Here is a 26,488-nt window from a genome sequence, read left to right on the forward strand (position 1 = left end):
CTGCGTGCGCTAGTACCGCTTGCCACGAGTTCCCAGAATCCTTTGCGGTTCTACCCGTGAATGACGTCACATTTTCAATCTCTATATAATATGCATGTTAAATTTTATATTTGGGGTAAAATATCAAGTCTTTTCAAGTAAACAGGTTCAAGTCCAATTCAAGTCCCAAGTCATTGGTGTAAAAGTCCAAGTCAAGTCACAAGTCTTAGAACATTTTTTCAAGTCAAGTCTAAAGTCATAAAATTAATGACTCGAGTCTGACTCGAGTCCAAGTCATGTGACTCGAGTCCACACCTCTGTATTTAGCAAATACAGAGAAAGTGAGGCAGGGCACCTTGTGTTCATCAGAGTTTTATCGTTGTCTAAGTTTAGATCTTGGCTTGCAGAATGCATCTCAAGTAACAAGGCTGCTCACTCGCTTTAGTAGCACCACAATCCAGAGAAAAACAGGGCTTTACACAGAGCTTTAAAGGAAGACAAACACAGAAAAGTGGCAAGTCACTGAAAAATAAGAGTAGAGGCGGGGCTATCAAAGCCCAGCAGAGTCATATAGTGAAAAATCTCAAACAGGAGGCAAACACAGAGAGACCTAAGGCAGAACCAGGACTATTCTCTGTAAGAAAACAACTCTTCACCACATAAGTTTACCGTTTTTTCTACCTGGACAATGACAGAGAATGTAGAAGATCAAGTCAACTTCTCTCAAACCTCTGGGTCTGAGCAACAGACACCGCATTTTCTACGAGATGTCATCTTCCACGGCAAGTTTAAGGTAAGCATTTCTGCAAGAGACACAGAGACTGAAAGAGAGAGAGTAGGAGGACAGATAAGGCAAGATAAATAAAGACACGGAATAACATCTATTTAATAATAGTTTGGACTTGGATTTGATGTAATACTTCATCCTCACTGACCTAACTGAACAACTGATGATTGGCCATAGTTTTTGATGATCTTGTGCAGCAATTACAGCTATTTTAATATATTTAAAACTCAACATACTGGTTAAAAAATAAAAATAGTCAGCAGTCCTTGTTGAACACAACCAAAACTTTTACACTGATACGGTCTTTAAGAGTGCTATTGCCACTCTGCGGCACTGCTCATTACTTAAGGCAGATACTGCTGCTTTAAGTAATGAGAAGGATTAAAATGAAGTTCCTTCTGCAGGTCGTACACTGCACTGAACTGTAGCTGGTGTATACTGTGTTTTCTGTGCTGGTACTGGCATACAAAAGCTCAGTAAAAGAATAGCTTGATAAGTGCAAGTCCAGAAAGGAAATCTCGCTATTTTTACATTCTTTCCATGATATATGGTTTTGTGTGTATTAAAAAGCAAACAAACAACATATGTGAACAAAACTGTTAAATGTTTACATCATCGAACCCTGCTGGTGATCCAATGGTGTCAGACACTGAATGGCAACACTCCTGATTTGAGTGCAGTTCTTCTTGTTGGATATCCTCCCCATCTCTTTCTGTGTGCATTTCTTGCAGTCCCTCTTGTCAACTTATAAATGCATAAATCATGTTCCCTAGGCTCTCGCTCTTACATGTGTGGTTTAAATCTGCGTATTTTCAGCGGCTGAAGGCTCTAACTCCAGAGGAAAATACCCGCTCCCAGCATGGGCTCTTCTTCCAGGATGGTCAACGGCGTGTTGACTACGTGCTCACCTATTCCGTGAAGAAGTCGAGTGGAAGCCACTCCACTCGCCAGTCAGTGCATCTCCTCACTGAGAATGTTGTTACCCGCAGCTTCCGCCATGGTCCTCAGAGTGGTGGCGAAAAGCTCCGAGCCAAGCAAACACAAAGGACGAAAGACTCATCCTCCGTACATTCATCGACGGTTATCGACATGGAGTTGGGCTGTTCAGGAGAAATCTTCAATAGCCAGGAGGATCAGAAGGCATTCAGACGAGAGGAGTTTGAAGGAAAACTGAGAGACATGGGGCTAGAGCTGGAAAAAGATGAAGATGTAAGTTCTAATAATTATTTATTACAAAAACTAACTGGCCTCATTTGGTCACTTCTTTTCAGTGTGTGCTTCCAACCAAGCTCATTTCTTTCTGTCTTTCTTTCTTTTTTTGTACGTCTTATCTTAAATGAAGTCATGTCAAATTTTAACCTAATACAATGACAGTTTCTTTCAGTATACAAGCCCTTAAACTACATTTGAATATGTTGAATTTTGATGCTTTTAATTCATCTTATTATTCCAAGCATTTTTGAGCCCTTGTAACCTTTAAATTGGGTACAGGAGCTAGCCACACAATATCTTCAAGGCCGAAAAACACATTTAAGCTTTTTTTTAGCTTTTTTTTTTTAAAGAAAAAAGAAAAAAAACTTCATCCAAATGAGTTTTACACCCACTCCCAGTGTCACAATCTGAAATAAAATATTTTTTATATTTTATATAATGTTTTCTATAACCAAACTTAAAATATCGATATCATGACATATCTCATAGTTTCAGTAACAAAGAAGCACAAATTTAATGCCTATGAGAGAAGGAAGTGAATATTCTTAGTACAAGCCAAATCATTTTTCTTTGCCTCAATAGGAAACCATCACCTGCTCCCCTAGAGGGAGGCATAACTTTAAATTGACTACTTCTTTGTTTTGATACTTTTAGCTCTAAGTTTGCTGCTTTGGTTTTAGAGCCATTGCAGTTTTAGAGCTCTAACATACTGGCTCATCACCAGTGCTGTGAAGCTGTACTGGCAGATACTTCCTCAGACTATAAAGAGGAGCTCCTTAAACTTATTATCACCCTTGCAGAAAATGATGACTGACTCATGACTCATTTAGTGATGGGAATGCTTCCACAATGAAACCACTCATAAACCTATATGCATTACACTCATAAGCACTTTCAAGGCTCCTGACAGGGGGGTTATTTTGATGCTCATTTTGAATTTCTAAAGGGTTGTCTTGACTTAAGTTGCTGCTATTTAATTGAGTGTGTTAATATGTGTGTTTACAAGCAGTCAAACAGGTGTATCTGTGTATGGCCCTTCACGTATTATCATTTGCGAGAATGACCCTCAGGGGCGCTAAGTGTGACATGCCTACCATGAGAGATATGTCTGTAGGCTTTCAAAAAGGCTTGTTGGCCAACAGCATTTTTCCACTCAGCTTATTGTTCACCATAAAGAACAGCAGATCTGCACATGCACTAGAGAGACAGAAATGATACTGCTCTGCAGGTCACAATCTCCACTTTCATGCATCTCACCCTTTCTCTCTTACACATCTTCACTAATCCACTGAAACACACTTGAACACACAAACTTTAAACTCAATAGAATGTCAATAGAAAGAATTTATGAACTTATTCATGTTGTAAGAAATGTCCATACAGATGTCATCATATATTTGAAGGTGTGTTTTTATGTTGGTGTCCTTGTTAAAGGACAGAACAACAGCAAAAGCAACCTCACCTCACAGAACACATGTGCTTGCAGCTATGCCATGAGTTCACTGGTGACTCCAGCAGTGATCAACTACTGTATAAACACAAATCCTGACCTCTTTCCAGATACTGCTCCCAGGTACATGGATGACACAGGGGTCAAAACAAAAACACCTGAACTGAATCTTCATAGACCTGTTAGAGAGATCTCTGGACCATAAGTCTTAACAATGAAGTCAACAATGAACTTTCATGAGGATCGAAATTTGCCATTTTACACTAAGCACCTACTGGATCACAAACTGTGGTTCTTGAAGCACCATGCCAGAAAAGCCTGATCTGAGCATGAAAAAAGTAATTTCCATTGCAGTTTGATGTTCTAATTGCGAACTATGTGAATGCACTGCTACACTGTTTCACAGTTTTGGCAGATTTACAATTTGACTTGATCTTGAAATTTCTGTCTAGTGATGACAGTGTCTAATAATAGTAATTACTATTATTATTATTACTACTATATTTTTGCACAGTGGTTTTTATTTACCTTGTAACTTATATAAACCTTATATTTAACTGCAAACGTTAGAAGATAACCGTTTCTCAATGTCTGCAATATTTTAAGAGGCAGCCAGTTTCTGTAAAACTATTTGCAGGGTTGCAGTTTAGCTGTATCTATATATCAGTCACTTAAAAGTGGAAACTGATATTCTGTCTATGTATAAGATGTCCTAATGCCAGAATAAAAATAGAAAATAGTTGTCTCCACAGCTGACCTGAGGTTGTGAGCACCACAGAGAGTCTGAATTCCTGGTTTTCTACACATGGCACTATCTAATTTCTGACATTTTGGTAACTACCAGTATTAGCTGATACTAGGTTAATTCTGGTTTAATGAAAAAAATCCCCAGTCTTTGTAAATTTCCAGTAAGTTGGACCTTTGAACTAACAGACAGGGAAGAGAGAGACTACAGGATCAATTTTCCTGAAACAGAATACACAGTAAAACACCAGTCTAGTCTCGGGACACAGGGGTGTTCAGGTGACATCAGTATTTCCTAATCAGTAATTCTAGTACCGTATTTTGCACACAGTTAGGCCCATATATATTTGGACACTGACGCAGGTTTTGATGTTTTTTACTGTTTTTTTTTTTACTGACACATATTCCAGTTACAGTTATAAAATGGACATAATGTGTAGAGTCTCAGCTTTAATTTGAGGGTATCTACATTCAAATTGGATGAAAGGTTTCATGCTTTAATGCTTGCTGGTCAATTGACTCAAAGGTTATTTCATGGGCAGTTGTGGGCAATTCCTTCTTTATTTCATTATCAATTAAGAAGATGCCTGGAGTTGATCAGAGGTGTGGTGCTTGGAAGTGAAAGATTTTGCTGTGAACCAACAATACGCGGTCACAGGAGCTCTCCGTGCAGGTGAAATAAGCCATGCTTAGGCTGTGAAAACAGAAAAACCCCATCCGAGAAATTCCTACAATATTAGGAGTGGAAAACTATAGTTTGGTACAAGAAAGCTCTGGTGAATGCGGCAACACAAAAGACCTGGACGTCCACAGAGGACAACAGTGGTGGATGATCACAGAATTATTTCCACGGTGAAGAGAAACCCCTTCACAACAGCCAACCAAGTGAACAACACTCTCCAGGGGGTAGGCATATCAATATGCAAATCTACCATAAATAGAAGACTGCATGAAAGTAAATACAAAAGCTAGGTACTTGAAGGTGTGGAACAGCTCATGATCCAAAGCAAACTACATCATCTTTAAAACATGGCGCAGGAAGTGTGATGGTTTGGGGTGTATGGCTGCCAGTCCCACTAGGACACTAGTGTTTATTAATGATGTGACACAGGACAGAAACAGCTGAATGAATTGAGTCTGAATGAGGTGTTCAAAGACATACTGTCTGCTCAAATCTAACTAAATGGAGTCAAATTGATTGGGCGGCGTTTCATAATACAGATGGACAATGACCCAAAACATGCAGCCAAAGCAACCTAGGAATTTATTAACGCAAAGAAGTGGAATATCCTTGAATGGCCAAGTCAGTCACCTGAGCTTGAGCATGCATTTCACTTGCTAAAGCTAAAACTTCGGACAGAAGCAGAGCAGAGCATTAAAAAGGAGGAAACCCAACTCCCCTTTCACCCCTTTGGGCTTTGGTCCTCTACCAGAGGCCAGGGAGCTCTTGGAGTGGTTCACTTCATTTCTTGTGGTTAGAAGACTTTTGGTCTCAATGTGAAACGTTTTGCTCAGATGTAGCTAGAGTCACATGCAGTGTTCCACAAGGATCTGTTTTAAGTTCCTTGCTGTTCTCAGAAATCAGAAATCAGAAAGGGTTTTATTGCCAAATGTTGAGCAGGTTTACAACATTAGGAAATTGCTGCGGTGCTTCAGTGCAGACATACTGTTACAAATTAAGCTTAAATAGACATGAAAATAAAAATGAGAATAAGAATTAAAAGTGCTAAGTAGATAGATAGATAGATATATACATGATATATACATGAGTGCAGGTGGTGATCAGTGCCAAACATGGAATGATGCAGTGAACACAGCGTAGGGTCATGTGTTAGTGGTGGGAACAGTCATACGGTTATTGTTCATGTGTCCAACAGCAGAGGGGAAGAAACTGTTCTTATGGCGAGAGGTTCTGGTGCGAATGGACCGGAGCCTCCTGCCTGAGGGGAGCAGGTCAAACAGACTGTGTCCAGGGTGAGAAGGGTCAGCTGTGATCCGAGCTGCACGCCCCAGTGTCCTGGAGGTGTACAGGTCCTGCAAAGATGGGAGTCTGCAGCCAATCACCTTCTCAGCAGAGCGCACAACACGCTGCAGTCTCTGTTTGTCCCTGATAGTGGCTCCAGCGTACCACACGGTGATGGAGGAGGTGAGGATGGACTCGATGATTGCAGTGTAGAACTGCATCATCGTCCGTGTTGGCAGGTTGAATTTCTTCAGCTGCCTCAGGAAGTGCATCCTCTGCTGGGCTTTCTTAATGACGGAGGTGATGGTGGGCTCCCACTTCAGGTCCTGGGTGATGGTGGTACCCAGGAAGCGGAATGAGTCCACAGAGGTGATGGGGGTGTCAGTCAGGATGATGGGGGGGGGGAGTGGAGCTGTGTGCTTCCTGAAGTCCACAATAATCTCCACTGTCTTCTGGGCATTCAGCACCAGGTTGTTGTGGCTGCACCAAGACACCAGACATTCAACCTCCCTCCTGTAGGCAGACTCATCCCTGTCCGAGATGAGTCCAATAACGGTGGTGTCATCTGCAAACTTGATTAGCTTGACAGACTGGTGGGTGTATATGTATATCTCATGGTATATTCTACCACTACGCTAGATTATTAGTTCTGAATTAGTTTTAGTTTTAAATACATTTCTCATCATCTTTATGTAGACAATATTCAACTGTACCTTTTTTCAAACCTTATGAACTGGACAAACTATCCATTCTAATGGACCGTCTTAAGGAAATAAATGGTTGAACAGCAAACATTTTTCTGTAGCTTAATACAAACAAGACAGGCTGTTTAATTATGACTCCAGAGAGCATTAATCCCCAAATTAGACAACATCTGGGAGCTTTCTCATCCGCTGTAAAAGCTACTGCTCAGTAAATTTCTGATCAGTCTTTGGCTTTTGATGCCTACATGTAATCTGTGACCTGCTCTTGCTTTCTTCACTTAAGTAATATCACTAAACCTGAAATGGAGATGCTTGTTCATACTTTCATCTCTTCTCGATTAGACTATTGTAATGCCCCTTTTTTCTTGTCTGTCAAAAGCTTTGATAAATCGCCTTTAAACCATCCAAGATGCTGCGGCAAGACTTTTAACTCACACTCACAAATTCTCTCATATCACCCCATTGTTAAAGAGTCTGCACTGGCATCCACTTAGTTTTAGATATCAATTTAAAATCCTTGTAAGGCATGAAACGTAAACTCTTATGTTCATGGCCTTACAAGGAGAGGCCCCCACTTATATCATCAGCTACTTCACCCTTATTCTCCAAACCAGATCCTTTATTCCTTACGATTGCTGAAACTGCTACCATGTACCTGTCTGAAAACTAAAGGGGAAGCTTCCGAACCTTAGCACCAAAACTATGTAAGATTTAATCTAACGTGTCAATTCAGACAAGCATAACAAAATATTGGATAATGTTTTTGTGTGTTATGTTGTTTTTGTGTGACTAAACTGTATTTGTAATATCTTTGTAAAGCACTTTATAATATATTCCCGTCTTGTGTTATATAAGTAAATTTTACTTACTTAACAATATGCAGTAGCTCAGTGTTCCAATATTCGGAAGAAGAAACTGCTCTCATAACTGGAGATCAATGAGGTACAACACAAATGCTACACCAAGGGAGAGCCAGGACATCAGGTCGGGGGGAAATATCATCATCCCCACATGAGATTGGGTACCAAGCCCCAAGCACAACTGAAGTCGTGTTGTAGCAAGAGCAACTGACCTGAGAGATACCTGAGAGATAGGATCGTGGCTAAGCTGTAAACTTGGACCCTCTGTGGCTGATCACCAAGACTATGTGGAATATCCTCTGATGGTCTACTAGACTGGAAGATGTGAATGCAGCATTTTGGAATGCAACTCTACTGTGACCATCATCGAAATCAACCAGCTGATCTACACCACGGCAGCAGTCATCCCAGAGATGCTAGGCTATAAGATAATCAGCCACAAGGAGCAGGACCCGCCATGGAGAAGGAGACCAGAGGCCAAGATCAAGGCAGCACAAAGGGAAGTTTGCCAACTATTTGAGCCGGAATGCTGGAAGCAACATATATGGAATTATGAAGCAAAGAAAAAAATGATAAATAACTCTAAATATGTGTTATATTTTAAATTCCCCAAAGGAATTCCCTTTGCTTTGGTAACTGGACTAGTTCTTCACTTCACAGGTGTGCCTTGTCAGCGTTCATTTGTGGAATTTCTTGCCTTCTTAATGGGGTTGGGACCATCAGTGGTGTTGTGTAAAAGTCAGGATGGTGCACAGCTGACAGTCCTATTTGACAACTGTTAGGATTCATATTATGGTGGCTATTTTGAAGAATCTCAAATATAAAACACGTTTTGAGTTTCACACTTTTCTGTTTACTACATAATTCCTACATAATTCCATATGTGTTCAGTCATAGTTTTGAATAGTCATAGTCATGAACATAAAGAAAAACCATTAAATAAGAAGGTGTGTCCAAACTTTTGACTGGTAGTATATAATGATATCATATTAGCGAGCGAGAGAGATCTGAAGCCATACATGTGCAGTATTATTTGATTTCTCTATCTGTGTTTTGAAAATGAACTATATGGGAGTTTTATACAGTTGCTTTTGCATGCTGTTTCCCTCTTAGGGCAAGATTCCAGGAGTGTACTTTGTGAAAATACATGCTCCCTGGAACGTTCTGTGTCGAGAAGCCGAATTCATGAAGTTAAAGATGCCCACCAAAAAAGTAAGTCTTTAAAATGTTAGTTAAAAAATGCCAGGTTATGCTATGTTATATATTTCAAATGGGCAGTTTAGAGTCAGTATCAAATATACAAACTATTTAGGTTTAACTCTAAATTCAGACAATAATGAGGTTACTGTATTCAGTCCTAAAATTCTTAGAGGCTTACTCTGGCCTCTAGTAACACTGTGAGGAATCTCAGAGTTGGTTTTGACCAGGATCTGTACTGTACTAAACAAATGTGTAGGACTGCTTTCTAACATTTGTGGAACATCTCTAAAACGAGAAACATCCTGTCTCAGAGTGATGCTGAAAAAGTAGTTCATGCACTCTAGGCTGTTCTAAAACGTATTAATAAAATAAACGCCTTCATTTGATCCAAAATGCTGTGTGTGTGTTGAAAGGTCTATGAGGTCAAGCAGTCAAACAGTATTGTGGAGAAGATCAGTACTCTGATTAGTAAAATTCTGGAGCCCCTCCACCCACATGTTGAGGAACATCAACCCAAGAACGTCAAACACCTGTCACACACGTTCTCTAGGGAAAAGCAACACCTGTAAGTACATGTTTTTACTAAATGGAAAAGAACTGATCCCATATGATCTAGCGTACTTGTCAACAATGTGATTTTTTTTTAAATGCTCAAGAATATGCTGACAGATCCTTTTTCTCCTTTTCTTTTCAAAGCAACTTCAATATCATCCAAAGTTTTTTGGGGTTTTTTTCTTTTTGTTTTTCAGCAGTTTCCTTCTGTTGCATGAGATAATTCAGGGTTAGTGTAATCCTATAATCTTTAGGTTTTTCAGAGAATATGCACTGAAAATTGCTTTTTTTTTTTTTTTTTGCCTGTCCCGTTTGGCTCTTTTGCCATCAGAATTATTGTCTAAAGGCGAAGAAAGATGCCCAACGGATTTACTTTACCAAATGGACCATCCCAGCCTTGCCGTCTTGGTCTATTTGATTCACCTTTGCTTTTATTGTTTATTCTATTTTCATTTGCTGAACACGGGACAGACTTGACTGGGGAAAAGAAAAGGGAGAAAGAAAGAGGGAAAGAAAAACAGCGGGGAAGAGGAACGGTGATAAAGGGTAAAAACCAAAAACCAACAAAACAAACAGACAAAAAATACATATATCAATCACCTGGATCACCTGTTGAGAAAGAAAAAAGAGAAAACAAGCAAAGAAAAAGAGAGCAATAGAATAAACAACATCACGATGATCTATGGGACTATAACAGTAAATACTAAATATTAAGTATTATTGTGCAGCACGTAAGATCGACAGCGCACAGTGTGCTTCGAGGTGGCAGCCAAAAACCACCTGTGAGTGAGAGCGTGCTTGTATTTAAAAGGTTCCTTCATGTAATGATCTGCTAGAGGCTGTGGGGAGCCACAGCCCCGCCCACCAGGGCATGAAGCAGGTATGGAGGAGATCAAGGCTCCAGACATCCAGAGGCCCCAAGAGCAAAGGAGACCAAGGAAGACCAACAGAGGGGCAACCGCACTGAAAATTGCTACTCTTGCTAGTAAAACATGAGACATTTTAATCTGAGACCAGAACCTAACAGAGTGAAATAAATGATGCAGGCTTTACACTGAAAAAAGGGGAGATGGTGACCTTTTCACTAACATCACTCCCCACGTGTAATTTTCATTCATTCACAGAAAATCTCCCCTCCCAACGAGATAAATGAAAAAGTCAGGAACTTTTCTGATTTTTAATTGTTTTTGCTTATATTGTTTTTGTTTACATTAATTACTATGTGTGTAGTATGAATGGCAACTGGGGGGAATTGACACCCTTCTGCACATTTTTCAAAGCTGTCAGATGAGATGGATGGGACTCTTTCCCTGTCTGATTCTGGCCCCCAGGTCTCATGTTCGACACCCCTGGTATTATGTTTGTGCCTTGATCGATTCTTGCCTGATTTTTTTTAAATTTTTATTTTATGTGTATGTTGACAGATTTGACCTATCAGACAAAGATTACTTCTTCGACAGCAAAACCAGGAGTTCAATAGTAAGTCCAAGTTTGTGCATCAACAACACCAAAATATGACCGCATGTTTTAGCCTTCGCAACTCCTCTAGCACTCATACTGTGTATAAGAAACTAACCAATGTTTGCTGAAGTTATTTTAATGGTATTTTCCATAATAAATGCACATTTCAAACATTGATATTTTAGGTTTGAAGTATATGAAATTCTAGGCTAATAGGCCATCAACACCATTGACACCCTGCAGTTACAGGTTATCCTGAGATACGTGCCCAAAATAGAAAACAATAATAATGATTATTATTATTAATATTATTATTATTATTAGTAGTAGTTGTAGTAGTAGTAGTATCTCTTGGGAAGAACTGTAAACTGTAAATAACTTAATTTTGTTGTAGTTGCAGGCTTGATCTGTGCTGTATAATTTTATTATTGTGTGGGAAATAAAAATGTATAGGCTGATATTCTCCTTGTGCATTACTTTTAGACGCATGTTTTTAATTCCTTTACAGGTTTTTGAAATACTAAAAAGAACAAAATGCAAGGCCAAGTACAGCATGGGTAAGTCTGAATGTGTTTTTTGTTTTGTTTTTGCCACAAATATTAAAAGTCAGACAATTACGTGCTTACATATCATAATTTAGTTTTCTGGTATCTGACTAAGTTGTTTTAGTCTCCACTGGTTAAAATATCTTTTTCGGAGTTTTTGATGGTGGGGATAAATGCTGGAAATATGACTTCCTAACCTTGCTCTCTGTCATTTGTGTAAAATGCCTGCAAACCTATGGTTTCAACGATGCAAAGATTTGTCTTTTAGGGAGCGACTTACAGAATAGTTAGTGAGCACAGCAGTGTTTTAAATTCTGTTAAAATCAAAGCAAAAAATAAATAAATAACTAATAGCAATAGCTAGAACATTGTCGTTAGTGTCTACTGAATGCAATGCCTGAAGGTTAAACTTCTGATGGCTAAATAATTTGTTACCACTTCTATGATGGAAATGTCCACTCATTCTGTAATACGTGTGTGTGACACATTAGAAGCTGGTCAGTGGGACGTGATCACTGAATGATTGTGCATGTTTGGCACAGTGATGCTATAGGCTACTATTTTTGCCGTGTGTGTGTGTGTGTGTGTGTGTGTGTGTGTGTGTGTGTGTGTGTGTGTGTGTGTGTGTGTGTGTGTGTGTGTGTGTGAGAGAGAGAGAGAGAGAGAGAGAGACTCAATGAAATATCTGTCTTGAGGCCTATCTCACAGTATATGATCTCATTTCCAGTGTTGTTGTGTTTCCTGGAACACTATTACAGTTGTTGGTCCAAGTTCAGCATTGCAAGTACTGCAACCAATCTTATTGTTGTGATGTCATAGTTTTCCGACTTGGAAACACCATCACACCACACACTAAACCCTAACCCTTAACCATAACCATTATTCTAACTATAGTCCCTAACCCTAAGTCTAGGATTCAGGTATATGACTTGACAAAAGAACAACATCCCATTTCTTTGCCTTAAGAAATTCTTGAATCATGTTTGCAGTTTGCTTTGGGTCATTATCTAAATGTAAGCAGATGAATCATCAATAAACACTTCTTATCCAATTCCATTAACAGCCATACATAGCCATGGCCAACAGTTGATGTGATATGCTTCAGATCATGAGCTGTTTCTTTCCTTTTCCATACTGTTCTCATCCCATCATTTTGGTTCAAGTTAATCTGGGTTTCATTTGGGCAAGCTCTTTTTGACTTTTTTTCCTGGTAAAATCTATGTTGGCCTTCCTGGTCTTGATAGTAACCAGTGGCAAACCTTCTGTATGAACATTCAGGAAGGCGTTTCTTAATTTTGGACTTTGTGAAATGATATGCGTACGTCCTCGAGAGCATCCTTGACATGGTTATATGTTGTGAAGCTGTTTTACAGAATCAAGGAAAGAATTCCGCACTCATCCACTTATGTTGTCTTCTGTTGTGTTCAGGGCTTTTCCTATTCCTGACCTACTTATTAGTCAAGTGTCCAGTTACTTTTGAGTCTCTGTGGAGTCAAGGAAAACTTAGTACATCGCATGATTCAGTAGCTTGTAGAACCACCTTTAGCAGCAGTAATTTAAGTAATTGTTTTCTGTACAACTTGCAAGATGCCCAAGTCCTTTGGTTGGTAACTAAATCCTTCGGTTGCAAAGCAAGCCCTGAAATTCTTCTGTAACCAATGGCATCAGTTTGCTTCGCAACAATAAGGTTGCAAAAGTGTTGAGAGAGCTCGCTGGTTTTACCCATCCTGAGATGTTTCTTGTGTGACACCTTGGTAATGAGACACCTTTTGATTTCAAAATTTTTTATGCAAATCAGAGATGGCCGAACAGAAAATATTCTAAAAATTGAATGGTTAGAGATAGAATGACCCAATGCGGTCATATTCTTGAGTATTATAATTTAGAATCTGTATGAACATCTGCATTTATGCTTTCTTGGCAGGTATCACCAGTCTCCTTGGTAGTGGGGTGTATACTGCAGCTTATCCTCTTCATGATGTAAGTAGTATCTTTGTTAGAGCAAATAATTATTGGATTAGAAATATTTGTGGTTTTAGTTTACCGAGTGTAAAATGGTGGTGCAGTGCCTTACAGTAAAGGTTCCTTTGCTGGTGACACATCAGTGGTGTGTATACAACTTTGTTTTGTTTTGTTTTGTGGTTCCTTTTGGTAATTTTGCCCCTGTACAGAACCACAGTTGGTTTTAAAGTCAGTGAAGTTTAGACTTTCATCTTTTCTTCAGGGGGTTTAACCAAAGCATTGCATTAACCACATTAATGAATTGCACTAATTTGGTTTCTTCTGTAGTCTAAAGGCCTGCCTGTCTTCAGTTTTATCTTCAGTAACTGAAAAGACTGAGATCAGGGGATTGGCTTGGCCATTGGATAACATCGTATTTGCTTGTCTTGAGAAACTCTTGGGTTTCTTTCACACTTTGTTTTGGATCATTGTCCAGTTGCACTGTGTAGCTCTGTCTGATGAGCAGATAGTATATGTTGTACACTTCAGTTCATTCTGCTGCTTCTATCAGCAGTCACATCAAACACTACTTACCCAGTTCCATTACATGATTAAACCTGCATCATGTTGGATAGATGATGTGGTAAGTCTTGGATAATGAGCTCTTGCTTTCCTTCTTCATACTTTTCTCTTTCTATCATTCTAGTAGAAATTAATATGGGCTTCAAACATTTCAAACATTTGAGAGGTTTTTTTTTCCACAATTTGGCCTGTTCTTGAGCATTTTGAATTGGCCAGTTACTCCCATACAGGAGGTCTGGACTTGCTCTTTATTCAAAAGATCCAAGTTTTTGATTCCAAGAGGCGCTCCGCTGGCAGGCAATGCAGAACCTGTTTCTTGAGGCAGTGTTGAGGAGACTCACCTAGCTCTCACTGGATGTCTATCCAACCTTCTCAGATGGTCACTGCTTAAGTAGCATTGCAGGTCAAGTGTGATTTCTCAGCCACATCCGTTAACAGCACCACTTCTTTATGATCAGTTCACTGGGTAAAATTGGTTATGTTATACTTTAGTGGCCAGGAGAAAATAGGCTAAGAGCAGCCTGTAAGATCAAATATTTATATGAATGCTTTTACCTTTACTGGATAAAAGTATATTTGGAGCAATTTAGAAGGGGCAAAACAAAGACTGACTCAATTAGTAATAATCACATCCTCATCTAACTGATCTACTCTATGCTAATGCTGATTTCTTATACTGGTCATGAGATGAATGCACTCATCTCTGTCTCAAGCCTGATAAAGCCAAATGGGGAAGCAGTGAGTCAGAACAAAGTCCTCCAACTTCTTTGAGACCTTAATCCAACACAGCCAAGCAGAGTAAAAGCCAAATCCAATTCATAAATTCACATTGGTTGGGCAGTGGTTAATCCTCTGGTCTTCCAGGTGAAACGTGTGAACTCCAAAGTCCTTTCTTCTGTTGTTGCTCTCTACTCAGCCTCAGGACAATAGAGGACACACACCACACCTTCCTAAGAGTCCTCTTTTATACTCATGTGGTCATATGTATCACACACCTCTCTCCCCTTACCCATCACTCACACCTATTACACCTATTACACACACACACACACACACACACACACACACACATACACACGTGCACATGCACATACACAGACACACTCACGCTTTCCATGCTGCATCCTCTTTTCATCTCAATGCATCTCATTCATTATATTGATTAGATTTATGCATAATTACCAATAGCAAAACCACATATAGATATACTTTGTTTATAGCACGCTGAATTACTGTAACCATAAAACTGCTGGATGTTAAGTTCCTTATTCCACTCTTGAATAGAGGTAAGCTGGGGGATTTGCTCTGGCACTTGGAAGACAATCAGCTAGGGTCGCTGGAGTCTCCGGGGTCATGTGTCTAAGAATGGAGTGGCCAATTGCCAGAGTTACGGGTGTGTAGCTGACTGGGGAAAATGGATTTGAAATGTGGGTTTGTGGTGCACCAGGGTGCTTCTGTTTAGGGCCAAATTGTGAGGAGGAACCTTATAGTCACCGAGCTGCTGATTTTCCAGCTGCTTGGGAGGACCTGTTGGAGGACAGTCATGGCTAAGTTTATTTGGCCTGAACTAACTGCTGGGGTTGGGCTAGTTATAGTATTTTTTTTTTCAGTGGTGCAGAGCTGGGTGTCCAATTCACTGAGCCAGTTACAGTTAGACCTCAAGCCATGCTGCTAGTGACACTATAAGTCAATATCAAAAATATGATTTGCGGGTGATTCAAGAGAAATTGTGCACTGATGAAGTACTACAGTAAGAGCAAACACCAAGTTTACAAACTTCAATTTCCTATATTCTATTTCAGGGAGACATTGATGAGGAGAGTGCAGACCCCAATGACAGAAAGGTAAGAATATGAAAATGCCAGAATAAGTCTTGAGAGAGCTCACTGGTTTATCCATCATAAAATGTTTGTTGTGTGGCACCTCGGTAATGAGACACATTTTTATAGGCCTTCAGTTGGACTGAACCAGCTGGTATTAATTTACATTAAGTGGCAGGATTGCTTTCTAATTACTGATAGATTTCAGCTGGTGTCATGACTCTTGATGCCTTTTTGCACCTCTTTTTCTTTATGTGTTTAGTACTTTTTCCCTGCATCTCATTATTATTACATTATTATTCTCATTATTACATGTTTCATTTCTGGGCATCTATGGCTTTATTCCTTTGTATGTGTGAATTGGATGGGTTGTTACCGACATCTGGTGAGAATTTCATGATTAGTGACGTGTTTGATACCTTTTATTGTCAACTTACTTATTTTGCTTTACTTTATTTTTACACACACACACACACACACACACACACACACACACACACACACACACACACACACACACACACACACACACACACCTAACATATGTGAATATCTTCTCCAGCTTTTATATGAGGAGTGGGCAAACTACAGCGTATTCTACAAGTACCAGCCAATCGGACTTGTGCGGTAAGGACATTCCTTAATTTGAAAAATGACATCGCTTTTGCAATGATGCAGCTAGAACAATTGCAATGTGATTAAAGTGCAGACAGGCTTCAATTTAGGGGGTTTATAATACATTTTCAAGTAAACTATTTAGGAATTACAGCCATTTTTATATACTCTAAACCCCTTCCCTGTTTCAGATACTGTGTTTCTTCCCTTTGAGATGCTTTGCAGGCCTTTACTGCAGCCATCTTCAGTTGCTGCTTAATTGTGGATCTCTCTGTCTTTGGATTTGTCTCTTGCAACTAAAACTCATGTTGGGTTCAGATCAGAGTAGGACCCTGTGCATTTCATTGTTCATCCTGTTGCTTCTAGCAGTCAGATCATCAATAAACACTAGTCACATATACACCCTGGGCTTTCTAACTCGAGACTTTCTCCTTCTACTCCTGCTTCCTCCCTCATACATATAAGATTAATTGGTGATTCTAAACTGGCTGAATGTGAGTTTGATAAAACGTGTAGGATAAAGCACTATATTAATTACTATAACTGCTCAAATATCCACATATTGCATCTGACAACATTACATGGCCATCATCCACCTCCACAATAAGCCGCCTCCTGCTTACCACAACCTATACTTCTGGATCAACCATATTAATGAGCTAGAATATAGATGTATACTTATTATAGATATATTGTTAGAGTATGCAGGAAACAATTCACAAGTTCCTTTGTGTCTGTGCAGATAGTGGTAAATAAGGGAAAAACAATATATACTACAGTTTCGATTTGTGTAATAAAAATGATTTTTTATCTGTTTCCCCGGGTGTTTAGGAAGTATTTTGGTGAGAAGATTGGGCTGTACTTTGCTTGGCTAGGCCTGTATACCCAGATGCTGATTCCTGCCTCACTAGTGGGGGTCATTGTCTTTTTGTATGGATGTGCCACAGTTGATGACAACATTCCAAGGTAAACAAAAATGCATGTGCAAAAATTCCAGTTCTATGTGGTTCTAACTATAATCACCTCAGAGATGTACACATTTAAAGACAAATGAACACAATTTCAGTTGTTTGACAGGTGACAAAAGTTACAGCTGGAAAGCTACAGGGTAGCACTGCAGGAAAAAGATTTAACATTATTTATTTAATTTATTTAACATATGTGTTATTATCACATAGTTGTGATCATAATCTCAACATGATTATTCGCCTCCCTCTTCAAAACATACACATCATAAACATCCACCTGAACAATAGTGTTATAAAAATGGAATATTTTTGGTTTTTAGACTCAGTGTAACAATCTGTGTTATAGCTGGGGTGTACTTTGAAAACAAAGCTTTATTTGTTGCCAGTGAAAAATGTTAAGGACATAAGGTAGGTTGTTATCTTTGATCATGCAATCAGATTGTGTGATTACTTCAAGTAAAAAAAAAGTTCATAAAAGACAATCGTTTTGTATTGAAGACTACAGAGAATCGGGTTGCTGCAGATGGCGGCTCCTGCCTGAGCCTGGCTCCGTCGGAGGTTTCTTTCTGTTAAAAGGAAGTTTTTCCTTCACGCTGTCACCTGCTGGTCACAGAGCTCATGTGTTTGTTGGGTTTTTTTCAGTGTATATTTGTTGGGTCTTCACCTTTAAGTATAAAGCACCTTGAGGCAACTGCTGCTGTGATGTGGCAAACTATAAATAAAATCAAACTGAAGTGAATTGAAATATAACTCATCCATATTTAAAACTATAAATAACAAACTCAAAGTTTTACATATGCACATTGTTTGGTTTTTGTTGTTTCACTCGGTCTATTGTGGTGTGGTGTGGTTTCCATGTGCTATTTGCACCAAATACTGGAGATACAGGTCATCAGTTCAGTTTCAACTTATTATTAATAGAGTTTAATGCACACCTTTTGTGTTGTGTTGATATCTAGTGCCACTTACCATATTTTTGCCTTGCTCGGATCATTTTACAATATGTAACTGCACACTATTGATATTGTAGGTACGTAATAGAGTGATGATGCCAAAAAGTCTGAAAACGTTACTCTTTCATTCCCACCCAACCCCTCTTCTAAACGGTTTGTGATTGTTTTCCACAACAAAACACTAAGAATACACTATTGTAAATTTAACACAGAGGCTAAGTAAAGAAAGTTAGCAGTAAAAAACTATTTAACAGTGTAGGACTTAAAGCGGATGGAAATCAAAAAATGGAAAGAGGAAGTGAAAGTACAACAAGCAGGAGAGAACTGTAAAAGTTTGATGAATTACTACAGAAATGAGGGCCTCCTTTCCTTTCTCCACCTGCTTTTTATCATCCACAGGATATTATGACATGCTGGCAGTGCAAATTTCTATCCAGTGGAGACAAATGCCACTCACTGTAAGTGTCAGAATCCTAACAGAAAGCAAACAGACTGTAACACAAACCAGATGACCCATCTATTCATCAGTGCCTAATGGGAATCTGTTTTAGGAAAATTGAGCTAATAACAGCTGCAAATCTCAAAAAAGAAAAAACCAGAATAGTTACAATCATTATGATAACAAAAATACTTCACATACTTCGACATTTGCTACCAAAGTCAGCCCTGTGACTGATGGCTGTGAGGTAATCGCTGATTTAAATGGACATGAGCATCCCATTTTATCAGGTATGTCCTGTTTTTTGTGTGTAAACATGCCAAACATCATATCCCAGTGTATATATTGTCATACTATTACAGTCACATCACTAAGAGCAAAACAAAATTGGAGAAATCCACTATGTAATATGAATGTATCGGATACACTGTTTATAAAAAGTGAAAATACTCAAGAAAGAGATTTAATCCAGGAAGACCATGTGAAAAAAGTGTATTTCAGTTTAATTTTTTTATATAGCACCAAATCATAACGACAGCTGCCTCACAGTACTTTACATTTTATATGAGAGAGAAACCCCCAGTAACCTGATGAGTCCCCTATGAGCAGCTCTCGGTAATAGTGGAAAGGAAAAACTCACTTTCAACAAGAGAGGAGTCAGACTCAAGAAACAGCAGTGATCTTCCGCTACTTTTTTGGGAGTGTGGAGGATGAGAAAAGAAAAAAAGTATAAACTATAGAGAGAGAAGACGAAATTTAATAAAATGATCTAGTCGAATAACAATGCACAGGGAGTATAAAGGGGATAAGTGGGGCTGATCTGGGAGCTGGTTCCACAGGACAGGAGCCTGAAAGCTGAAGGCTCTGCCTCCTATTCTACTTCTAGAAACTGTAGGAACCACAAGTAAGTCAGGAGTCTGAGAGTGAAGGGCTCTGCTGTTTGACCTATGGTGATTTGGGTGATTCTGGGGGTGGAGGTGTCCTCACAGCATCATTTACCATCCTCCTGTCCTTGTCTATGCTTGTGTATTCACCCTTTTGTTAAATGTTTGGTTTCTGGGTTTCATCGTGGTGCATTTTGTTGGCCTTTTGGATATTATACAGCTCACAGGTGTAACTTCACAAATCTGCATACAGTATACACACATATACACAGAAACAAAATCACCTGCAGATGCAAGACACGTGTTAATACTTTTCTGAGCCCCCCCATCAAAACGAAAAGTAAAAAAACAGAGTGAAGTGCTGTGTTGGAGTGGTAATCAGAGGTTGTTAGGATAAGATGGGGCCTGATTATTTAATATCTCATATGTGACGAGAAAGATTTAGTTTGATTCTGGATTTAACTTAAAATGAAGAGAAGCCTGCATGGGAGAAATATGTTGTCTCTTTGTACTGCCTGTCAGTATTCCTGCTGTACTCTTGTTATTCAGTTGCCATAACAAATTAAATTTTTGTGTGATTTGAGATTAGCCTAAAGATAGTGTGAGGGTTGCATTAGCAAAGTAGTGGTGGGTTATAATCATGTATTTTACATAATCTAAACAGTGATAAAAACAAAAATACAACTCTGCATGTGCCTTTCTGTTAATTCTAGCATGGAGATTTGTCATCCAAGGAACAACATCACCATGTGTCCACTGTGTGACAGAGTATGCAGCTACTGGAAACTTAGCACCGCCTGTGGGACTGCCCGGGCAAGTCATCTGTTTGACAATCCTGCCACAGTTTTCTTCTCTATATTCATGGCTCTCTGGGGTGAGTGAAGATAGAGAAGGTCATTCAAAAAAACAAAAGTAGAGTATGTGTGTCCGCTTTATAACGTGCTGTTAAAAAGTATACGCCTCTCCCTGATTGCTTTTTCTTTTGCTGTTTTGTCACACTTGTTTTTTAAAGCATCAAACAAATGGCAAAAAAAGGCAACCAGAGTAAATATAAAATGCACTAATTAAATGATGATTTCATTTATTAAAGGGAAAAGGTTACCCAAATCTACCTGTGCATATGTGAGAAAGTAACGACATCAGCCTTCCCCGAGTTAGTCTGGAGTCCATTAGCTTGTTGCACTCAGATTTGATTATTGATAGCCCTTCTTCTGTTTGTTGATCACTTTTCTGGGAGATGTTTTATAAAAGAAATTGAATTGTCTCATGCAGGTGGAACAGTTTTTATTGGCTAGCACTGTCACCTCACAGCAAAAGGTTTTCCAGATTTTCAGGGACTCTGGTTCCCTCCCACAGTCCAAAGACACGCATGTGAAGGGAATTAGTCATTCCAGGATTGGCTGTAAAGCACGAGTGGTTGTTGATCTCTCTATGTGAGGCCTTATTTACCCAGCCCACTTGTTGCTTTACCTGCGTCTGCTGTGCTTACCACCAATCGTTCTTGTTCTGTGTAATTTCCAGATTTTATATTTGAAACATGCACATTTTGATGTCTGGTTGCTTCTGCATATTTTCTTACCTCTCTTTTAAAGCTGCCATGTTCATGGAGCATTGGAAAAGGAGGCAGATGAGACTCAACTATGAATGGGACCTTACAGGGTTCGAGGATGAGGAAGTGAGTAATAACACAACTGCTTTTCTGTGTGAAAGGATAAAAGGCAGAGACCCAAGGCCCACATAATAAATAAAAGATCTGCTATATATACACAATACTATGAAGAGAACCCAGGTCGCCAAACTAGAAATGTTGTCTTTTGTGACAAATATTCATATTCTATTCATATTTTCATATTCATAATAATATTTAAGGAAATCAGACTTTTCCATTTAAGAACGTTTTTGTGTTTATTTTTATTTTTGTTGTCCATTCATGTTCAGTCACATTGAGCATGAATAGACTTCACTATTCAGTGTGATTATGAAAAAAACAGTACCCTCTCTCAGTTTACTGTCATACAGACTGAAAACATATTGACCCATTTTTCACTTTACTTAAATGTTGTTTCTCTGAATTTGTTTTTCACAGGAAGCTCTCAAGGTTTGGTGAAAATTCATATTATTTTATTACTATTATCTTGTCTCTTTACTTTTCATAACCTTTCTGCTGCTGCTGCGATCTGCACAGTTTATATATATTCTTAATACCATGTACAGTCCAAAGATGATTTATTGAAAAAAAAAAAGACATTTATAAAATTATGACCATTGACTAACATTTTGTTTACAGGACAAAATGCACACATGATTTGACTGATTGGTTCATAACTGTGAAATCCTGATTTCACGATTGTGCTTGTTTGAGTGCTTTCTGACACAAATCTTTAAACAATAAATGAAGAGAGATGGATCCCAGAATGCTTGTTTTATATCAGTGTCCCTTTGGCAACTTCATTGCTTTTTTTCTCTAACTGTTGAGCTGAATGGATCCTGGGATAGATGAAAGAAAATCATATCAGAAAAGAGCTTGGGCAAAATAAAATGTTAATTTTATCACCTTATACAGACACCCTAAAAAGATAGTTCTGTCCAGTTTAACAGCAAACAAACTACCAAACAATGAGTAAGATCATCACACTTGGAAACAGGCAAAAAAGTATGTAGCCAGCTTTTAAATTTGTCTCGTATTTAGGTTAGTTTGATAGTTATAACATGTTTAACCACAATTATTAGTAATTGTGAGACCCTCCACTCCCAGGTTCCATTAGACACAGTTTATAAATGCTGAGTCTGTACATTGTGATAATGTTTCCCCTTTAAACTGCACTGTGGTCATTTCCTTTCAGCTCACATCTTTGCTCTTCTATTCACTTTTACTCTAACTGTGATTTTTCACTTCACTGTCTTACGGATGTCAGTTATTTGACTTACTGAAAAGTAAGAAAACATATTTTTAGTATTAAAAATGTTTTAATTAAATGATGATTGTGGCTGGACTCCACAGTTGTTTTCTCCCAACCTCTGGTGGTTGTTTTCTCTGAAGCTGTTGGAGAAAACAGCCAAAAACATTATTTTTCAGAAAAGACTTCTTGTATTCCAAGCCCATAGAGTGACTTAGTATCTTAAAGAATAACTGTCCCTACATTAGCATCATCTTTCTTATAGGTGGCTGTTTTCTCCAACATCTTCAGAGAAAACAACCACCAGAGGTTGGGAGGACAATCAGATTGATTTTTATGCACCTGTGGCAATAGGAACCAAAACACCTGAATTCAAAGATTAAGGGAAAAGACACTTTTTTGAAATTATATTGATGTTATACTTTTTTGATACTGTTTTTGGTTAGACTTGTCTCTTCAACATCTATTTTAGTTTGGTTAGTATGAATCACTGCCACTGTTTATCATTTTTTGTGTGTGTCATCATAGGATCACCCCAGGGCTGAGTACGAATTCAAAGTAATGCAAAAGTCTCTAAGGAAACGTCAAAAGTCCCAGGACAAGGTAAACACACTCTATGCTGTCCATGAAAATCTTTTATTATCAAAGCTGTGTGTATCATAAGGTTATTGAGTATTCTAGTTGTATTTTACTTTAAAACTGTTTTGCCGAGTGCTTTAGTTTGTGCATAAAAAGGGTGTCTTATGTCAATATACCTACATTTGCTTTTGCAAATGCTTTTAAACATCTTGCAAGAGCTGACACTTTGCCATGTATTTGTATGTTTGCATTGTGTAATCTAATGCTTTTTTGTGCCACTGTTTATTGCACAGCCCACAGGAAAACATTTTATCACCAACAATCTTTTCAAAACATTATGAAAAGCAGTTATATTTGCTTTGTGCACAGAACTAAGACTGCACATTTACAACATATTTAGCACCAATATTTATGAGTGTGCATACCTTCTATTCTGTTTGCCTTGCCTAACAATCACACACACTAAGATGGGTGCACTGGGGGCAACTCAGGGTTCAATATCTTGCCTAAGGCGAGTTCAACATGCAGACTGGAGTAAGCCAAGGATTTGCCCCTCTGCTATCTGAGTCACAGCTGCCTCTAGCTAATGTAATAGTATCTTACTATATAACAGAACACTTTACTCTTAGACTGTGGCCTTACTTGTATTCCTAAAGTATAATAAGAGCCTTGAGCTAACAGCTCCCTAATAGTCCAAGCATTTGTTTGCCATTCATGTGAAATCGCTCTGAATCAGTTTCCTTGATCTTTCATTTAGTTTTTTAGTTTTGCTCTCAGAGAATCAACACCTCTAAAAGTGAAAGTTGGTTTCTGATTATATTTTGTTTGACATGTTTTGGTTCATATCAGACTCAAGAAGCAGGCTACCACAGACACTGGCAACTTTAGAATGTTTATTGAAACACAACAGGATGCGTACTGCCCAGAGTTCTGTCAATGAGCTTAAGGAACTCTCGACAGGTGACTGAGCTATCGTCACCTGTAAGGAGCTTGTGGCTTGGAGGTAACAGATTTCTGGGAATCAGTTGATCTTGGCATCAAGTGGCGTCCCTTTAATGGAGGCCTCCTGCTGGCCTGGCCTGTCAGTGATTAAAGTCAGCATCCTTATTTCAGGCCCGTTGGTATTGTTGAGCTGGATAGTGCATTCCTTGTACCAGGCTGTTGATTTCTTTTTTTGGAACTTTCTCTTTGTCTTTTATGCTTTCTTAATATGTTGTGTTGATTTTAATACATTTAAAAGTATGACTGTGGTGACATTACATGTCATGTTTGACCTGAGTTAATTTTTTTTACTGTTTTATTATTTACTTGTTTCAGATAGAAAAGCTTACATTTCAGGACCGTCTGCCTGCCTACATGACTAACATCGTCATGATGTTGTTAATGGTAGGAAAAATCTTATTCTCTGCATATACTGTACATCACTGATGTTATGTTTAAAGGTGAAAAACCCTTTTACTCCTTCAGATTGGTGTTACATTTGCCATTGTGTTTGGTGTGATCCTCTACCGCATCTCCACCAAAGCTGCTCTTCATATGAGTTCCAGTCTGATCACAAGGAACCATGTGCAGCTGACAGTTAAAACCACTGCAGCCATCATCAACCTTGTGGTCATCCTTATACTGGATGAGGTATATGGAGCTGTGGCACGATGGCTTACTGTATTAGGTAAGTTTTGTATAAAACCTATCATAGCTACTGTATACCGCCCCCCCAAACCTAACCCTGTCTTCCTCAGTGACTTTGCTAATCTACTAACCCATCTTTCATCTCTCTCCCCAAATGTGATCTTGGTGGGAGATTTCAACATTCACATGGACAATAATGACCTTCTGCTCACCAGAGACTTTTCCTCCTGTCTCGAAGGCTCTGAATTTAAACAATTTATCAACTTTCCCACTCACTCTAAAGGACACACCATGGACTTGGTCTGCTGTTCTGGTCTTACTCCCTCGAATCTTTCTGCTACTGAAATCCCCATAACTGACCACTTCCTCCTTTCATTTAACCTCACTCTCTGCTGCTCTTCTACCAAGCCAACCCGTCTCATCTCGTTCCGCAACATCAAGAACATTGATATGGACATTCTCACTACCAGTTTGGACAATGTTCAGATTCCGGACTTCTATTCTACTCCTGATGATTTGTTGTTATATTATAACATTGTCTGTCCTTGATTCTCTGGCTCCTGTAAAAACCCACTCTGTTTCCTCCTTGATGCTGTTCTGGACTACGAAAATCAATAACATCCACCAGCAACTCAGATCAAATGTTGTGTCTACGCCCTCTCCAGAACCTCTTCTCCTTTTTGAGCCGTTTTCCACTTTTCATCTTCCTGATTTATCTGATATTTCCGAGTTAATATGTAAATCAAAGCCTGCCACATGTCATCTTGACCCCATGCCCACGGGGCTTGTGAAATCCTGCCTCTCTTCTTTACTCCCACTCATTTCTGCTATCATTCACTCTTCTCTCACCACCGGTATCGTTCCCTCCTTATTGAAGACTGCTCTAGTCACTCCTATACTGAAAAAACCTTCTTTAGATCCTAACAACTTTAACAACCTCCGTCCGATTTCCAATCTACCCTTCATTTCTAAGATACTCGAAAAAGTGGTTGCAGCTCAACTTCATTTACACCTGGTTAATAATAACATCTACGAGAGATTTCAATCTGGTTTTCGCTCATGTCACAGTACCGAAACTGCTCTGCTTAAAGTCACTAATGATCTTCTAATCGGAGCTGACTCTGGTCTTCTCACCATTCTCGTCCTTTTAGATCTGAGCTCAGCCTTTGACACCATTTCTCACTCTGTCCTTCTAAGCAGACTTTCCTCTCTCGGCATCTCTGACACACCCCTCGTCTGGTTTCAATCATATCTCCTCGACCGCTCCCAGTTTATTCAACTAAGATCATTCTGCTCTCGTCTATTCCCCGTCACCTCTGGTGTACCCCAAGGCTCAGTTTTAGGCCCTCTTCTCTTTATAATATACATCCTCCCTCTAGGTACCATCTTCCGCAAATTTGATCTTCAGTTTCACTGTTTTGCTGATGACACCCAGTTATATCTCTCTTGCAAACCTGATTCCTCCCTCCCACCTTCTTCCCTTACAGAATGTCTATCCGAGTTAAAATCCTGGTTTACCTCTAATTTTCTAAAGCTCAATGAGGATAAAACTGAGATCCTCCTTATTGGCACCAAATCCAACCTTTTGAAGGCAAACCATTTCTCACTCACCATCGATAACTCCACAGTTTTCCCTTCTCCTCAGGTTAAGAGCCTTGGTGTCATCCTAGACAGTTCACTTTCCTATAAATCTCACATCAATAATCTCACCCATTCTGCCTACT

The 26,488-nt window shown here is 39.0% G+C and overlaps 1 protein-coding gene across 1 annotated transcript in view; it reads left to right on the plus strand.

Annotated features, from left to right (window-relative positions):
- The first annotated feature begins 310 nt into the window (after positions 1–310).
- Positions 311–26,488, plus strand: part of ano1b (anoctamin 1, calcium activated chloride channel b) — a 40,218-nt gene continuing 14,040 nt past the window's right edge. Inside the window, exons 1-15 of the mRNA XM_086299675.1 lie at positions 311–772; positions 1,583–1,975; positions 8,813–8,911; positions 9,313–9,464; positions 10,876–10,930; positions 11,421–11,469; positions 13,382–13,437; positions 15,783–15,824; positions 16,363–16,427; positions 17,247–17,381; positions 20,373–20,533; positions 21,252–21,334; positions 23,085–23,159; positions 24,453–24,521; positions 24,603–24,804. Coding sequence (XP_086155801.1) covers positions 668–772; positions 1,583–1,975; positions 8,813–8,911; positions 9,313–9,464; positions 10,876–10,930; positions 11,421–11,469; positions 13,382–13,437; positions 15,783–15,824; positions 16,363–16,427; positions 17,247–17,381; positions 20,373–20,533; positions 21,252–21,334; positions 23,085–23,159; positions 24,453–24,521; positions 24,603–24,804 — 1,741 coding nt within the window. The 5' untranslated portion in view covers positions 311–667. The remainder of the gene's footprint in view (positions 773–1,582; positions 1,976–8,812; positions 8,912–9,312; positions 9,465–10,875; positions 10,931–11,420; positions 11,470–13,381; positions 13,438–15,782; positions 15,825–16,362; positions 16,428–17,246; positions 17,382–20,372; positions 20,534–21,251; positions 21,335–23,084; positions 23,160–24,452; positions 24,522–24,602; positions 24,805–26,488) is intronic.

The sequence above is a fragment of the Aulonocara sp. 'chitande type north' Nkhata Bay genome, linkage group LG7 (assembly GCF_057382095.1).
Source record: "Aulonocara sp. 'chitande type north' Nkhata Bay isolate Kocher_YH1m ecotype deep benthic linkage group LG7, A_spYH_male_GT1.1, whole genome shotgun sequence".
In the NCBI taxonomy this organism is placed as follows: Eukaryota; Metazoa; Chordata; class Actinopteri; order Cichliformes; family Cichlidae; genus Aulonocara; species Aulonocara sp. 'chitande type north' Nkhata Bay.